The sequence below is a fragment of the Sinocyclocheilus grahami genome, unplaced genomic scaffold (assembly GCF_001515645.1).
Source record: "Sinocyclocheilus grahami isolate Dianchi unplaced genomic scaffold, SAMN03320097.WGS_v1.1 scaffold45.1, whole genome shotgun sequence".
NCBI lineage: Eukaryota > Metazoa > Chordata > Actinopteri > Cypriniformes > Cyprinidae > Sinocyclocheilus > Sinocyclocheilus grahami.
This window is the reverse complement of record NW_015505224.1, coordinates 1,869,760-1,888,721: the sequence shown is the minus strand read 5'-3', so window position 1 is coordinate 1,888,721 and position 18,962 is coordinate 1,869,760. Positions and strand designations below refer to the sequence as shown.

The 18,962-nt window shown below is 36.8% G+C and overlaps 1 protein-coding gene across 1 annotated transcript; it reads left to right on the top strand.

Moving 5' to 3' along the window:
* The first annotated feature begins 6,660 nt into the window (after nucleotides 1–6,660).
* On the top strand, nucleotides 6,661–14,334 carry mat1a (methionine adenosyltransferase 1A). The gene is made up of 9 exons (XM_016268409.1): nucleotides 6,661–7,025; nucleotides 8,293–8,370; nucleotides 8,658–8,780; nucleotides 8,887–8,999; nucleotides 9,086–9,229; nucleotides 9,733–9,951; nucleotides 11,883–12,065; nucleotides 12,242–12,375; nucleotides 14,105–14,334. The coding sequence occupies exons 1-9, from the start codon at nucleotides 6,950–6,952 to the stop codon at nucleotides 14,205–14,207; spliced, it is 1,173 nt and encodes a 390-aa protein (XP_016123895.1). The 5' UTR covers nucleotides 6,661–6,949; the 3' UTR covers nucleotides 14,208–14,334.
* Nucleotides 14,335–18,962: the final 4,628 nt, after the last annotated feature.

Genomic DNA, 18,962 nt, shown 5'->3' with positions numbered 1-18,962 from the left:
GTTTGTATAGTATAGTTATATATTTCACAAATAAAGTGAATGTCACGCCTTTCTGTAAATTTCACACAGACCTTTGCAAGATATGTTCGTCCTTCATGAGTTCCAGAGCTCTTTCCACTACATTAGCACATAGTCAGTCCCAGGTGTGTTTGCTTACAAGTGTTAAGAATTTGATTATGTAAGATGATACAGTTAGGTTAGTGGATCTGGGCCAGCTCTGTTTTAGTGGTAATAGTTATTTTTAGGGGAGAGGGCCAGAGGCCAGTTGCTTCTGGCTGCTGTAGGCTGGAATGTGCTGAGATGAAAGTTGTCCCAACATCCCACCCTCTCCTGCAGCTGCTGCGTTCCAGCCGACCGCCGAGCCAATGTGGGAAACCTCCTTCGCTTGTTATAGTAGCAACTGTGGTTGCAGTATAGTTGATTATTACAGTAATGACAATGAAGCAGTAACAGAGTGCTTAATTGTATTTTTGAATGAAAATAACTGTAAAATAATTCATCTGTGTTCCATGCTTCATGCACAGTGACTTTATTTAGTTTGAAGGCTCTAAACTGGCAGTGAGTGTCGGGGTGGAGACTGCATGAGTTTATTGATCTATTGTGTCATGCATAATGAGAGGTCATAAATAGATGGCACACAGTTTCAAATCCAAGACGCAGCTTAGGTTTCATACCCAGCACCAGCTGTAAAGTTCACCTAGGTCCCCCTCACTGGAGCACTTTCAAGAGTTTCTGTCTTACCCATGTGTCTGGGGTACAGGCCAATCAGCTGGAAGCATACGTACCCACCTACTAAACATCCTCGTCTCAGTTAGCCATTGGCTGACACATTTCACTCCTCCATGCTTATCAAAAGAGTTTACCTTTAAAGAAATAGGGCAGGGCACGTGACAACTTGTGTTTATCACCGTACACCAACCAGCAGCAGCCACATACGTTTTGTACCAAGAGAACGGTAACAAAACATAAATAGATGCTTCTCACCTCAACTAACATCAACCTTTCAACCTGTGTATTTCTGCCACAATTACATCATCATCATCTTGATACAGAAACTGACCAGCCTAACAAAAAGATGTAAAACAAATGCATATATCCACGTTTTATATACAATGTATTCTATTTCTCAACATATTATCATGTTATGCATTATACATTATGTTATTATTATGTAAAAGTATTAATTATCTCTCTTGCATGCAGCAGAAGCAACAATAACACCTTCCTGATAAAACTTAAATGATGCACCTCATCCACACCAACTGGGATCATATTCTAAATAAAGGGATAATGACTAAATGGCCATTTTCAATGAGTGAACCTGGTCGAAAAGGAAGATAAATCAAAAGAATTAAAACACAGAAATGCCCACAAAAGGAACACCTGTGAGCAAAGCCACAAACAATAAGTAATTCTTTTGAACAAGCTACAGAGTTCAGAAACTGACTACGCTGTAAAGGTGCACTAGTCAACAAAGCTCTACATAACAGGCCTGTGTGGGTGAGTGATACAAAAGAAGCCAAATTTGAAGTTTGCCAAAAAGCCCATTAGCAAGCTCTTGTGGTAAGATAACCACAAAACAAGCTTTTCTTTAAGAAAAATGAAATAAAATTCAAAATCCGAACAATGCCCAGACTTCAAAATATCTAAATTGCAATATGATGATGACATTACTTGGTAGAACGACTATATGTATTGTTGAAATCAAGCAAGAATGGATGGAAATACCATTGGAGAATGTCCTACAGTCTTTTGAAACTATAGCGTGGGAGAAAGTTAATCTTTTAGCTGGACAATGATCTCGAACACAAGGACAAATGAACACTAGGGTGACACATGAAAAAAGGTGAATGCCCTACAATTGACCCCATCCCTGCCCAGTTGAGAAATAGTGGCATTTTTTGAAAACTGAGATTGGTCAATCCTACTAAACTCTGTTCAGAGGAATGGGTCAAAGTCATATCTAGACAGCCTGTCACATACATATGCCAAAAGACAGTTGTTGTCACAAATTATTATCATTTAGGGATTGATTAATTAATTTTGAGTTTCAGTACCTAAAATATTATTGTACATGAATTTTAGGCTCAATAAGAGAACTAGAACGCAGAATATCATCTATAACTATAACATTTGGCAACTTTTGTTTACGGACCAATTCTCACTATTAACTAGTTGCTTATTAGCATGCATATCGGCTGTTTATTACTACTTATAAAGCACATATTCTGCATGACCATTTTTTAGATCCCTTAACCCCATACCTAAATTTAACAACTACCTATACTAACTTTTAACCAATTTAAGAGTTTATTGAGGCAAAAGTTGTTGTTAATAGTGAGAACTGATCCCCAGACTAAAGTGTGACCAAACATTTTATATACAATTACAATTAAACACAAAATTAATTTGGCCTCATTTAAGTAAGGAAAGCATAAACCTTTCATTTCAGAGCCACCTGAATTCATTTAAAGATTAAATTATAACTGCAACATGAACAAATCTTGAAATCAACATAATGATAGGTCTATATTTCTAGGACATATTATGGACATGAATAGTTCTGTCATATGTGTCTTCAGGAGTGGATCAGTCATACACGCACACAATATACAAAGCTTGTGACTGTCAGCCATGAACTTTTAAACCAGTTCATTTTAGCCCTGCTTGCATTCGTTTTCTCATCCTGTTTGGTTGAGTTTGTTTTCTGACCAGATTTTTGGGCCATCTCTGAACAGCTACCACACATCTTACTCACAGCTAAAAGATCATAGTCCATAAAGTGTGGTCTCACGTGCTCACCTGTTTGTCCATGTGTAGTTTACATGAAAAAAAAGAATCAATGCTCACTTTCAGTCTTTTTTTGTAAAAATGTTTTTATTAGAATTAATTATTTTTATAATGTAATGATTATTGAAAATAATGGTCTTCAATTGTTCAGTGGAAAAATGTCAGTGGACCTAATTATGTTTTTTTTTCTCAGAGTTCATCTTTTATGCCTCAAGAAATTGACCTTTGTCTTGCCATCTCACTTCATTGACTCATTTGTTCCCTCCAAAATGTCATGTGAAAACAAAATTTGTACACTTAACACCAACTGCAAAATTATAATATTAAAATGCTTAAGTTAAACACATCTGTTCACGGATCAGCATCAATACATTTATTCAGCATCTGTGCAATCCACCATCAATTCAGCCAGTTCAGTAGTTATATAGGTCATTCCTATAGGTTCCTGTAGATTTTGTTTGTCTTTCTGCTCAAGCATAAAAGATGTAGGTTTAATTCCATTTGTGGGCACCTAAAGAACTGGAGAGTAACTAAGATCACAATCCTGCCCTGTCACCATTGTGCCTTTGACAGCACGGCATGAGATTATTTCAGGGGAGGGCCCTGCATTTACTGTACTACAAGTTGCTTTGTAAGCATCTACTAAATGACAATAAACTATTAACTATTAAACTTGCTTTCTATCAAGTCACCTTTAATTATATAGCACTTTATACAATGCAGATTTGTCACAGTAATAAACAAAGAAATAAAAGAATCAGTGATGCAAATTTAAAGGGATAGTTCACCCAAAAAATAAAATTAGCCCATTATTTACTCACCCTCAAGCCATCCTAGGCGTATATGACTTCTTTCTTTCAGATGAATCCAATCGGAGTTATATTAAAAATTGTCTTTGATCTTCCAAGCTGTTTAATGGCAGTCAGCGGCTGTTGCAGTGCTTCAGTCCAAAAGAAGTGAAATAAAGCGTATCCATTTATAAGAAAAAGTGCCTCACACGGCTCCGGGGGGTGAACAAAGGCCTCCTGTAGCGAATCGATGTGTTTTTTTGTAAGAAAAATATCCATATTCAAAACTTAATAATCACTTTAATCTAGCTTGCGCCAACAGCTGTACACGGAAGCAGTTCCGGGCGGATGACGTATGAGTTCAGCATTGGTCACGCGCCGGTGAGTCTCGGGAAAACCAACGTTTGTTAACAGGATCAAAGGAAGCAAAGTTTCCTTACTTTAGCAAAGCGGGGGGTGAACAAAGGCCTCCTGTAGCGAATCGATGCGTTTTTGTACGAAAAATATCCATATTCAAAACTTAATAATTACTTTAATCTAGCTTGCGCCAACAGCTGTACACGGAAGCAGTTCCGGGCGGATGACGTATGAGTTCAGCGTTGGTCACGCGCCGGTGAGTCTCGGGAAAACCAACGTTTGTTAACAGGATCAAAGGAAGCAAAGTTTCCTTACTTTAGCAAAGTAAAACCAGTCTCCTCTTGGCTTATATCAAAATCCTTTGAATCGACATTCTTTTTCACAAATCCTCGTTTTGTACTTATAATTCGTGACCATTGTTTTGATCTCTCCCCTGGGCTTCCGTGTTAGCTGATCGGTGACCTACGCTAGCCCTGTGACTATTCTTGTGTTTTGCCCGCCATATACCTGTTTGCCAGTGTTTTGACCCTGCCTGTTTACCACGTCTCTTTAATAAAGCCTGCAGATGGATCCACATGTCCCACGTCTTGTCAGCCCCGTTACACATACATCATCTGCCCGGAACTGCTTCCGTTTATTAAAGTGATTATTACGTTTTAAATATGGCTATTTTTCTTACAAAAATGCATCATTCGCTACAGGAGGCCTTTGTTCACCCCCCGAAGCCGTGTGAGACACTTTTTATTGTGCTTTATTTCACTTCTTTTGGACTGAAGCACTGCAGCACCCGCTGACTGCCATTAAACAGCTTGGAAGACCAACACCATTTCTGGGTGAACTAACCCTTTAAGTGGGAAAATTAAATTCTGCTGTAAAGCAACCCAAGACAAGTGTCATTATTCAGCTCAAATTCATGTATTAGAGCACTTGAAATATTTTGAGAGAATTGTTTTTTTCCCTTTATTCAGTTCCATCACACAAAGGCACAATCTCAAAGCATGCAAAACAGAACAACAGCAACAACAAAAACGCAGAATTAATACAAACATATATATGAAGTCATATATAAATAAAATTAAAATAACAGGATAAAAATAAATAAAATAAATAATAATACATACATATATACATTAGGGCAGTTACATAATTTTGAAAAGCTTTAGAATTTGTATTGTTTTTATTAGCTTCTTATTTTGTGATCTCATATGAGGAAGGGTTTCAAAGTATATTTTAAGATCAGTGTTACAAAATGTAATATATGATGGTTTCTTTTGAATTACTTTTGACTTATGAATATAAAACTTTGCTAAGATAATTAACAGATTAATAATATAAATATGTTTATCAGAAAAAGATAGGTTTTGATAAAGTAAAATATCATGAGGTTCTAAATTAAGGGCTTTGTTTAATTTTTTTGTTATGTCTATTTTAAAGTCAACCCAAAATGAAATAGAAAAAATAAATCTTCAATATCTTCAACAGATACATTACAAAACGTACATTTATCACAAACACTATGAATATATCTGCTAACAACTGCATTTACAGGATAATATCTGTGAATAATTTTGTAAAGTTCTTCTTTTACTTTATTAGAAATTACATATTTATATGGTAACATCCAAATGCTGCGATTTTGAGAGAAATTAAGTGGTGTGCAAATCAATCAAACGCCCCGGATCAGAGAATGAAGCAGCAAAATAAAATGTATACAAATAACTTCTGTACACTATTACAATAATTACATTAATTTTGCAAAGTTTTGATCCAGTAGGTCTTCCTAAATGTCTATTTTAAAGTCAACCCAAAATGAAATAGAAAAAATAAATCTTCAATATCTTCAACAGATACATTACAAAACGTACATTTATCACAAACACTATGAATATATCTGCTAACAACTGCATTTACAGGATAATATCTGTGAATAATTTTGTAAAGTTCTTCTTTTACTTTATTAGAAATTACATATTTATATGGTAACATCCAAATGCTGTGATTTTGAGAGAAATTAAGTGGTGTGCAAATCAATCAAACGCCCCGGATCAGAGAATGAAGCAGCAAAATAAAATGTATACAAATAACTTCTGTACACTATTACAATAATTACATTAATTTTGACATTTTAACCCTTGGTCACATCCTGGCTTGACCCATATTGCAGCTTTGAAGCTTTGAAAAGGAACTTTTAATTGAGAATGTGGAAATCTTCAATCTACAATTGACTGCGGAAAAAAAATAAGAAGAACTGGTCATATCAGTATAGATAATAATCCAAAACCCCATGCAGACTCTGAGCATTGACAGTTCAAAATTTAACAAAGATCAGCACAGCATGTCTTGGAACAGACCTTGATTGTTATATGTTAAACCATTATGTTTTTTTAAAGGGTTTTGCAATGCATTTATTACACAACCACAAAGAATTCATTTTAGCCAAGCACACTTCACTACACCCCACTTTAGATTTGATATTACTGGACATAACTTTTCCACAAAGTTTATCATAAATCACCTTCAGGTCTGTTTGTAAGCACTCCTGCCCTGATAAATATTAGTATGCTGTGAGGATGATTTCTAGGATGATCTCCACCCGAAAGAAAACCTTCCTATGACAGAGCTGAGCGCACAAGGGGTTAACAGAAAGTTTCTGAAAGTTTGGATCTCCTCCCCCCAAACAACACCCCCTGGAATGGTCTGCCTCACTGGTTCACATGACACGTGTGTGTATGTGTGTACGTTTGGTAGTGAGAGAGTGAGTAAAGCTTAGGGTGTGTGTTTTCTTTCTGCCATATATAGGGGCAAACTTACTTCGAGACGAGGTTGTGTGTTATAGTCTGTGATCTATCTGCAAACCTCTCTTTCTTTCTATCATTCTTTCTTCTATCCCCTCGGGACTATAAGGAGCTCTGCATACTTGGCCTGCTTTAGCCAAAGTTGGAGGGAAATTATTGAGCACTTGATAGATTATTTTGTCCTGTTGATTTCGAAGATCTGTTCAGTTGCTGGCAAACATGGAAGGAATGAATGACGCTCATGATGACGGATCCTTCATGTTCACCTCAGAGTCTGTGGGAGAAGGGCATCCAGGTGATTTTCTATCTGAACTTTTACATTTAAATTTTCTACATTTTGTAGTATGTACTATACAGATTTTGCATTCTGGACCTGGGTGCTTGCATGGAGAAAACCCCTTAAGACATGTACCTATAGACTAATTCACCTGCCTCGTCAAGTCATTGGAGCATATAGAAGTGGTGAGCTGGTTTAGCAACAGTTTGTACAGAAGTAAGCTGCTTAAGCAACAGTTCAATGGGGTTCATTCACACTTTCAGTAGCAAAAATTCCACAGTACCATGTGCTTAGCTGGTATTTCATGGAGTGAAAGTGTAGTAGACAAAAATAGTCAATTAGGGGTCATGACTTTAACATATGTGTTAAATTACTACATATCACTTGGAGGCTTTTCTCAGTTACATATTTACTATGCCATTTATTTCATAATGAACATACTGATACAGTGAATGATTTGATTATGACACTTTCCCATGGCTGTCTAGTGAGTCAATCATCGGTGCACCTGTTTGCCAACAGATTTTGCTTCAGTAGTTATTTCTGTTTCTTGTGGGAACTTGCCAGACCTCACATTTCTTATCAACCATATTGCGGTTCTCTCATGTCATGCTGCAATGCCAAAGTGATGTAGACATTTTCATATGCTGCACTCCTGAAAAATGCTAAGTCAGTTTGATTTGCATAGTGCATTTCACAATACATATTTTAAAGCTTCTTTCAAACTTAGTGACTCTTAATACGTTTTAATGACTTTTAATCTAATCCGGTCTGGTTCCTCCTACACAAATTTTGCAACACTGCAAACTAACCTGTCTGGTTCACATGAACACAATTTTGAGAGTCTTACTAAACATCTCCCATAAACACAAATTTCAGCAGATCAATCAATAGGTGCGCATGTGCAAGATGCAAAAAAATCTATTCCATAATGCTCCAGACTGAAGCGATCTAATAGATTTGACTTGTTTGTCTCATATTATCTGAGATGTTGTTTTGGACAGCGTATTTTCTGATGTAACTCACCTAAACTGTTGCCTCAGCTAGCAGCCCAATTATAGACTGAGTGAATGATTCTGAAAGGAGAGGACCACTGGTATTGTCCTCCAGCTGCTCAGCTGGGGTTTTGCTTTGTTGGGATTACTGTGTCCTACAGGCTTACTATAAGACAGGCATTAAACTCTTAAACTGAAACTTTCTGGTGTTATAACACTAAACCCACACTTGAACCTTCATCTGAGTCATTACATAACTTTGTTTCATAATGGTGTGATTTCGTTAATAGATAAAATCTGTGACCAAATCAGTGATGCAGTTCTTGATGCACACTTGAAGCAGGACCCGGATGCCAAAGTGGCCTGTGGTGAGTGAATATAGTTTTAATCACAAACAAAATAACCATGTAAAGGCTTTCTGTATAAACATGACTGTCAATATATTGTTTGAAAGTTTATAGTCCAACAGCGGGTCACTTATCTTGACTCTTGTTCAGTTATAGAGTGACCATTTCTTGTACTCTTTAGTGCAGACTAAAGTTTAAGGGCATTTAAATGGATAACATCTCCATTTCTAATCTAGCAATGGATTATAAAATGGCAACTTTCCTTTGTCATGGGTCATTTGACTAATTAAGGTTGTTTTAATCATCAGAAACTGTTTGTAAGACTGGTATGGTACTTCTCTGTGGTGAGATCACATCTCGGGCCAACGTTGACTACCAGAAGATTGTGCGAGACACCATTAAACACATTGGTTACGACAACTCTGAAAAAGGTCAGGATCAATACATACTTTGATTTTCAGCATACCGCCTAGTACTTCAGATCTCTACTAACTCATCCACCATATATGTCCACTCTTTGCTCTTCCATGTGTTTAGGTTTCGACTATAAAACCTGCAATGTGCTGGTGGCTCTCGAGCAGCAGTCTCCTGATATAGCGCAGGGTGTCCACGTTGACAGACATGAGGAAGATATTGGAGCTGGAGACCAGGTTCGAACACAACAGATGTGTAAAAATGTGTTTGAGCACATAGTTTGAGACAAACATCCTCATATTGCATTTCCGTTGTGCCTTAGGGGCTCATGTTTGGCTACGCCACTGATGAGACGGAGGAGTGCATGCCACTCACCATTGTCCTCGCTCACAAACTCAATGCCAAAATGGCTGAGCTGCGGCGGGATGGCACCATCCCATGGCTCCGCCCAGACTCAAAAACTCAGGTCAGCAAAATAAGACTGAAAAAACTAAATATTATGTTTAGAGTAAAAAATGTTGTGACGTTATTTTTGCACACTTACAATCACAAGTTGATATAATTGAGTCTTTAGAGCCACAATGTGCAGGTTCAAAGCCCCTGACTGACATTGGCCATGCTATCTTATCAGCCGAGTGTTCATTGAACCAACACATTGGCCAATAGGTGTGATGGCTGTTGAGCAAGATAGTGACCATGAGGCGGTCTCTTTTAATGCTTGAGAGAAAATGACCCTCAGCATGACATCCAGCGCCCCCGATCCTTACTTTTCCCAGTGGGACAGGGGACACGGCTGTGCACCTTCCATCTCAGGAGCATGCCAGCAACTCAAGCTGGGCAGCTCTCAGGAAGCTGAAACCTCTGGTCTATTTTAGAATTCTGCCATTTTCAGACCATACAGCAGGAAATGTCCTTCACATTCCCTATATCAACTGAAATGATGACTTCAGATGTTTTCCAAAACTTCAGGTCACTGTGCACTACAAGCAGGAGAATGGCGCTGTGATTCCTTTGCGTGTCCACACAGTGGTCATCTCCGTCCAACATGACGACTACATTTCACTGGAGGAGCAGCAGCGTATTCTGAAAGAGAAGGTCATCAAAGCTGTGGTGCCAGCAAAATATCTTGACGATAAGACTGTCTACCATCTGCAGCCAAGTGGACGCTTTGTCATCGGAGGGCCACAGGTGAGCACTTTCTATGGTTCAAACGGTTGTATGAAACACTGTTGTATATAATGAATTTTAAAGGTTTAATTCACTTAAAAAAGAAAATCAGTGATTACATTTTCACCCTTATGTTGTTTTAAACCTTTATGCAGTATTTTTTTTCTACAGAATGAATTTTTTTGAGAAATCTTTGTGCAGCTTTATCAAAAAAACAAAAACAAACACAAAGTAGTTAGTATTATTTCTGCACTATGTTCCAAGTCTTGTTAAGCAATACAAGGAATACTATTCCTTGTGTGAGAAAATGAAATCATTATTAATTGAAAAGTTTCACCTACTGTATGTCAAAGCTGTCGTGCCAATGTCATTGACACCACAACAGCACTGGTTCTCATGGTGAGCCATTTCAAATCTGTGCACAAACACAGACTACACACAAACTTCTATGAGGTGAAGAGCTGTTTCATAATTCTTCACAAAATTCTCCCTTTGTTTTTTCACAGAAAAACATAACTGACTAGTTTGGAATTACATTAGGATGACAGAATTCTCATTTTTGGTGAACTATTGTTTAAACCAGGGCTATTCAATTGGCGGGCAAATCCGGCCCGCCATTCATCTTCATCCGGCCCGAGGGAAGAGTACGCGCAGGTCGCACATTATTTTACACTAATTAGTTTGTCCACAAGGTGGCAACACTGGCCGAGCCGTTGTTTTACAGTCGCAAAAGAAAGGGATGAGAGAAGCACAACAATAACCGGAGACCGCAACATCAATAAATGGCAGCGCTGACAAGCGCTTGTGTGAGGGGGTTATGACATATCCACAACTTCTGTCGAGAAATAGCGCCGACACTGGATGAAGATGATTATCAAATGGAGTATAGTCTGAAAGACTGAGCGTTCAGCTGTATTCTGAGCCGCTTCAGCGCGCCAGTAGCGCTTCAACAGACACAAAACACAAACAATTATGTCAAAATGCTGGGTTTTGGCAAGTGACCTCGTAAACACAGTCTTAAATTAGTTATAAAATCCTAAATGACCATAAAGAGTTGGGAGAAAATCAGATGTGTGTCAGTTACGCGTCATGTGCATCAGGTTTTAAAGTGACAGCGCTCATTTTAGGAGGGCGTGGTTGACTCTTAAATTTTATAAAGAATATCTCTTTGGATTTGAGACTTTTTTAAAGTGAAATCTGATGAAGTCTGTCATATTGATGTAAATCACAGAACAAAAGAAAAAGAAATCACTCGACTGCTCTAGTCGCTGATTAAGTTTAGTAGCTTGAATAAAGATTAATCTATATAGTTTATGCATATACAATTTATAGTTTATGTGAAGATTGTTTTAAGTTCACTTAACTTAAAAGTAAAAAAAATTTTTTTGTAAATGTTAAAAATAATGGCTTTCAATTATACTGTAACGTTGAATTGCTATAATTAATGGCTCAAATTAAGGGGAAAATGCATTTAATAGAGACATCAGTAGCAGTATTGCATTATCAAAAATACTGGCCATGGTTAATAATAGACTACTCAGTAAAAAGATGCCATTAAACACATATTTAAAAAGATACCCTCTTTATATTGTTTCTACATTAATTTGGAGGTTCAATGTGAAATTATAACAATATAAATATATTAATATGCAGTTAATCACAATTAATTACAGAAAAATATGTGAATAATTAGTTGTTTTTTTTATTTAAATCGATTCACAGACAGCACTAATGTTAACCTTTTATAGATGTTGGTGTTGATAATATTAGTTCATTTTACTGCTGAATATGCATTTAAATTTAATTTCAAATTTTATAGGCCCCTCAGAAAGAGATTGGGACGGCCACCCACCCCCTTGGCCCCCTTCAAAATTTCAATTCGATAATCCGGCCCTCAAATGAAACTAATTGAATAGCCCTGGTTTAAACCATATAAAATCTTTGCTTTTCAGGGAGATGCTGGTGTCACAGGTAGGAAGATTATTGTGGACACATATGGTGGATGGGGGGCTCACGGTGGTGGAGCATTCTCTGGAAAGGACTACACCAAGGTGGACCGCTCTGCTGCCTATGCTGCACGCTGGGTGGCTAAGTCTCTGGTGAAGGCCAAACTGTGCAGAAGAGTGTTGGTTCAGGTAAGACAAAAGTGTAAACATCTTGAATAAAAAACTGTGAACAATGCATAAGGTTGTGTCTAGACAAAAAAAAAATGGATCCACATTATTGACCAATTTGATCTGATATGGATTAAAACTGGAATGGATGTGCTGGTGTCTGGAGCAGGGTCATGAATATTTAATGTGTTCTGTAGGTGTCTTACGCCATTGGAGTCGCCTACCCTCTCTCAATCTCCCTTTTCACCTACGGCTCATCAGAAAAAACAGAGAAGGAGTTGCTACAGATTGTCAACAAGAACTTTGACCTCCGACCAGGTGTCATTGTTAGGTAACAATTAATAAGATAATACCTTCTTATTATGTTCTTCTACTTTAGGGAAGGAAAACAACATTTTCTGTTTTTCAGCCTTAAAAACACTGGTTAAGTTCAGTACTTTATGTGGGTGAGTTGAAAATGGAGGGAAACAATATTTACGTGGAATTTAGTTCACTAAAATAAGGGGGAATTAAGGGTTATTCTCTGCTATTACATCGGTTCAAAAGTGTCATGTAATGTTATACCCATCCAATCAGGTTTACTTTGACTAAATTAGCAGCTACTTTTAGTAGACGAAAATAACATTTTAGTCAATGAGTAAGCACAAAATAAAACTACATTAACATTTTCTATATTAAAGTAAATATAAATATTTAATATGAACAGCAAGTGAAAACTGTCCCCTTGAAATGAGGACACTATTGTAATACAATATTGTGAATTCTTTACACTTTAGCATGTAACTTGGTTCAAGTTCACATGTTTGCACAATTTTGGGCAGATTCAACTGTATGATATTACAAATTTTTACAATATTGTGTGTGTGTGTGTGTGTGTAACTGGTATTCCCTTCCAAATGTCCCCACAAGGATAGTAATACCAGTAATGTTTTTGGATTTTTTAATTATTATTATTATTATTAGTCCCCATGAGGAAAACAGCTTATAAATCATACTAAATGAGGTTTTTTGAAAATCTAAAAATGCAAAAAAAATTCTGTGAGGGCTAGGTTTAGGATTAAGGGGCAGAAAAAAAGTTTGTACGGTAGATTATAAAAACCATTACACCTATTGGAATTCCCCATAAAACATGAACCAGTGTGTGTACACATCTTAAAAATATGTGACACTGGACCACAAGTTTTTTGAAATTGAGATTTATATATATAAATAAGCTTTTCATTGATGTATGTTTTGTTAGTATAGGACAGTATTTGGCCGAGATACAACTATTTGAAAATCTGGAATCTGAGGGTGCAAAAAATCTAAATACTGACAAAATCGCTTTTAAAGTTGTCCATATGAAGTTCTTAGCAATGCATATTACTAATCAAAATGTTTTGATATATTTACAGTAGGAAATTTACTAAATATCTTCATTAAACATGATATTTACTTAATACCCGAATGATTTTTGGCATAAAAGAAAAATCAATAATTCTGACCCATACAATGTATTTTTGGCTATTGCTAGACATATACCCGTGCTACTTAAGACTGGTTTTGTGATCCAGGGTCATATATGTGACATGGGAAAAAAAAAATCCTAAGAAATACACTGATTACAATCCTGCTCAAGCGTCATAGTAGGCTAATATATGTAAACATGACATTTCCCGATATTTCCTCCAGGGGAAGTATCGCTACCATCAATAGCCACCTAAGTCAGTGGTTCCCAACCCTGGTCCTGGAGGCACCCCAACACTGCACATTTTGCATGTCTCCTTTCTCTGACACATCAATTTCAGGTCTTGGAGTCTCTACTAATGTGCTGATGATCTGAATCAGGTGTTTTTGATTAAGGAGACATGCAAAACATGCAGTGTTGGGGTGCCTCCAGGACCAGGGTTGGAAACCACTGGTCTAAATGGCGATTCTACTATGTATTAAGCGTCTTTTAAAAAGTAACGATGCACATAAATTAAGTACATTTTATTTAATTAATTACAGTTATGGTGAAAGTAGGATTCAGACAAGGGCTGTTTGGTGGAAAGCTAACAAACTCAATTTCTACTTGACAGGGACCTGAACCTGAAGAGACCGATCTACCAGAGCACCGCCTGCTACGGTCATTTTGGCCGATCAGAGTTCCCCTGGGAGATGGCCAAGAGTCTCAAGGTTTAAACTGAGAGGTGCAGTCATTCAGTCGCTCTTTCCTCCAGCGCTCCTCTCTCAGCTTATTTTAATTCTCTTCCCGCATATGCTACATTTCAGATTAGACGAATATATACTGTAAATGTCAAGATTGATAAATTAATTAATTAATTAATTAAATAATATACCATAATTAATATTAATTATTAAATAATTTTTTTTATTTAGAAGTCTATCGTGAAAAGATCCCTCACAACTGTTTCACCGCATCAGCACTCATGACAATCTATCATTCCTTCAGTGTTGCCAACTAATTTTCAGGGGAAGTTGCTAAAGGCAGATCGATTTGTTGCTAAAAGTTGCTAAACGGCGTTGTGATGTCATTGCGTGATGACGTCATTGCATAACCATGACACAAAACAGAGTTTTTACGTAGAATACACGAGATTACTCAAATCTCTACGAAAAATATATTTTTTAATGTTATTTGTTCATATAATATTATAAACATAAAATATTTTAATTTGTACAAGAAACATAAGTAACATCTTTATGATCGGATTTTTTTTTACAACATTGAATTATTGAAGTTACACATTTTATGTATTTTCTAATTAACTAGTAAAACGGCACATTCTGAACAGTTTTTCTTACAGTGAACCTAACTGAACAACAATTATATATACAAGCTAATAACACGCGGTATCATAAATGTGCATTTATTATTGACCAATTGGAACTAGCAACTTAATGCACATTTGATGTTTGTACTGTTAGGCATCTTTCTCCAGCTCTCTCCAGGTTGATGTGCTGCTCGGCTGGCTAGCTGTTCAATGGTTTCCTCTTTTTGTGTAATTTAGATGAAAATATGTGCATTTATTTATCATTTGAGTCACTTTACAGAAGTTGCTAAAAGTTGGCAAAAACTTTTTCAAAATAGCTAAATTTGTTGCTAGGCGCTTTTTGAAAAAAAAAAAGTTGCTAGGGTAGTCTGAAAAGTTGCTAAATCTAGCAACAAAATTGCTAAGTTGGCAACACTGCATTCCTTAAGGCTAAAGTGCATCCTAGCCTATACCAGCTTAGAATATATAGAGAAAACCTTATAATAATACCATAGTTTGATTACCTTAAAAAGTGTATGTACTGTGACTCTGAGGTGCTATCAAAACATCACTCTGTCAGCAGCAACACTGGCGCAAGTTTTGGGCGGGAATATCTGTTTTTCCCATCAACAGAGGAGAGTTCGGGAAAACTGCAGTGCAATTTTGTTTGGTGCCACTAGTGCCTCAGAAAAACACATTTCAGCTTTATACTTAAAATGATTTAAATCATAATTAGTCAGTTTTTACTACATTGTAATTTCTATTTCTATCTTTTTCATGAGCCAAATTCACTATTTAGTCAGTTTTTCATCGTGGCTGTAACAAGTTACAGCAGTGTGTTGCAAAGAGTTATAAGCATATTGTGGACCATTGGGAGCTTTAGGTTTTATAAGTTATACAATCTGATAAACATATTCCTTGCATCATATATTTACAGTCTCAAAAGGGTCTAATTTGTGTGCTTTTTTTTGCATCATAAGAACATTAGCTTTTTATGCTTCATTTGTAAAATTCATTATCTCATTAATGTTTGATAATGGCAGAGGGATATTATGAGAATATTGTTGTTTACGTGTACAGATCCTGTGCTGGTCTTGCATTAATTGTCACCCCTGGAGAGTGAGCATATGTGTGTATGTATGTAGCCTACTTCAGTTATGAACAAAGCCAGATTATGTTGCACACTTGAAATGTGTGTGAAAGCCACTCATTGCTTTTCTTTAGACTTCTGGGAGTTCAACAGAGGCATTAACCCCTAAAAACACTATAAACCATCTTCTTCTTACTGTTTTCTTTTAGATTTTCAACTTTTGTCTTTAAGATTGAATTAAGGATTTGACATGTAAATAATTGTGAATAATTAAATTGTGGAAAATTCTGGTGTCAGTGTGGATGTCTTTAAACACAATGAATGACTCATTTGTTGGTTAATATGCCAACCAATCATTCCATTATGTGCAAATAATATGTTTACTACTACACAGTTCAGCTTTTGGTCACCAAACACTTGATAAGTCAAACAAGAATGACCAAATCCAATCTGTTTAAATAAACTCAAAGGCCATGGTGACCACTAACAGGAATTGTGTGGCACAGTCTACATGACTCACAGAAGTTCATTCACAGAAATGAGAGTGAAAGCTTACCGAGTGTAATGTCTGATTCTGCTTTATTTCCATACATTTTAAGGCAAATTTACAGCACCATCAAACACATCCTGCCATAAAACTCCAAAACATTTCTCCAATCTTTGGTTGAAACAAAGGCACGTGAAGGTATTTTTGCCATCTGGTATGTCATTAAATGCTGATGTCTTGTTGAATGATGACAGCAGGTTTTCCGCAATACAGCTATTGACTGTCAAGAGTCCAAGATTAAGCAAACTAATAGATAATACATGAAGGAGCACAAGTCTAGGCAAAAGGTAATGCAGAAAAAATGACTCTTTTAACTGTTTTTTAAAGGGGTCATCGGATGCTAAATTCACTTTTGTTGTTGTTTGAACATAAATGTGTTGGAAGTGTGTGTAAACATCCATCCTATAATGATAAAAATCCACCCAGTGTTTTTTTTTTTTAAATCCCTCTTTTAAAATCCTCTTTCTCACATCAGGCTGTTCTGAGATTCCTATCAGAATGACGTAGATCTGCACAGGCCCCTCCCACAATAGTTGATTGAAGACAAGGCCGTCTTACCTTAGACCCGCCCTGAGTGAGCTGTCATGAGCCAGCCATTGTATGGACTCCGGTGCAGGGGAAGACAAGAATGTCTCAGATTAAGCCATTGAGGTGTTTTGTTGTTGGATGTAATAATGAACATAGCAGTCGTCATTCACTCCCGACATCTGAGCCGCTGAAGACGCAGAGGATTAACCTTACTTTCGTTTTGAAGGGAATGCGCCGATACCCCCGATCTGCCTAAATGGGTCTATGTTCGCGCGAATCATTCGTGATCGAGCTTCATCTACACAAGAAGTGAGTATAAGGTTTTTTATGAATCTTTGCAAATCGCCTAACCTAATATGTGCTAGTTAGCAAGTTTCGCGGCTAAAGTAAACAGTACTGCTCGTCACCCCACAGAAGAGAGGGGCGGGATGAGCAGAGCTCATTAGCATTTAAAGCAACATGGACTAGAACGACTTGCTGAAAACAGAGCTAATTTTGACAAGGTAAAAAGGGTGTTTTTTACACTACTATTGAGAAATTTTAACCAAAGTATGTTATAGACTTTTCATTAAGACCCTAAAGAATCATATCAGCTTATATCAAATGGGCATCCGATGACCCCTTTAAAGGACTAGTCAAAAAGGACTTTTTCACCCTCATGTTGACATTTTTATTTATTTTTGCCCCTGTGGAACAAAAAATTTGAATTTTTGCAAACTTTTGAAGATGCTGGTTGTTTGCATGTTACTTTAAAAATGTATCTCATGTCTGTTAAGCTCCAAAATGCACAAAAACAGTGTACTGGTGTGTGACTTGTTTGCTGTATTTCAGTTCTTCTAGCCATGTGATCATTTTATGTGAGAAACAAAATTAAATTTAATACATTTTTCACAGAAAATCCTCCCTTATTCTGCACTGATCAAATCTCATATTTGATGGCACTGATGGGAGTGATACATCACTTTCTTGAGATTTCATAGCTTCAGCAAAGGGGAAGATTATCAGTGAAACTTTTATGGTGGTCATTACTGTGAAGGAATAGAGCTGCACAACAATGCTTAAAATTTCTTCTTTTGACTTCCACAGGAAACATAACAGCATTTGGATTTGAAACAAAATGAAAGTGAGTATATAGTGAATTTTTTACGGGGTTAACACAGTATTGCAAGATGCAATTGAAGCAAAATAAAGCTCTCTATGAAGGAACTGTTATAACCAAGTAACGGAAATGGTAAAACGTTCACTTATATCTGGTGGATCGATGCAGTCTTGAATGCAGAGAGAAGATATGTGACAGCAAAAGACAGATCTGAAATTCCTGAGCGAAGAGAATTAGTAAACTGAAATGACACGAAATATGTTTTCAGGATGGCACTGGTAGGATCAATCGGTGATAGGTATAAATATGGCTCTTATCCTGACAAATGAAATGACAAAACTCCCTTGATATTAATTGAGGAACAATACGATTTTTTTTGTCATACATGAAAACATTTGACCAATGTAAACCAAATTGCATCTGTTTTTTAAAACAAAATCAATTCTGAACTTGCAGTCCTGCTGCAAGTCATTTTGTCTGCAAAAAACAGCTCACAGAGACCTACTGTAATCTAAGAACACCTAAACTAGTCACCCTTTACATTAAAGGGCAGCTTCTGAGAAAACTCAGTCTTTCATTTCAAGACACTTCCTTGTAACCAACTCCCATAAACCCCCAACACACACACAACAATTCCCACAGTGACAGAAAGAGGGAAACCTATGATCACACTGACCTCAGGACAAACTCTCTTCTCAATTACATTTGGTCACAATGTACAGCAATACTCATAGACTCTAACATGACATCTGGAATGGCACCAATTACTGGCGACTTAATGTGATAAGCTTATGCGCCTGTTTCACGAGAGGTTTTTGCTGATCTCGTTCAGCTTAGTTGTTTACAACAAGCATAATATTTGCTGCATATCAAAAAAAATACATGCCTTATATATTCAATTAAGGCAGTTAGACTATGG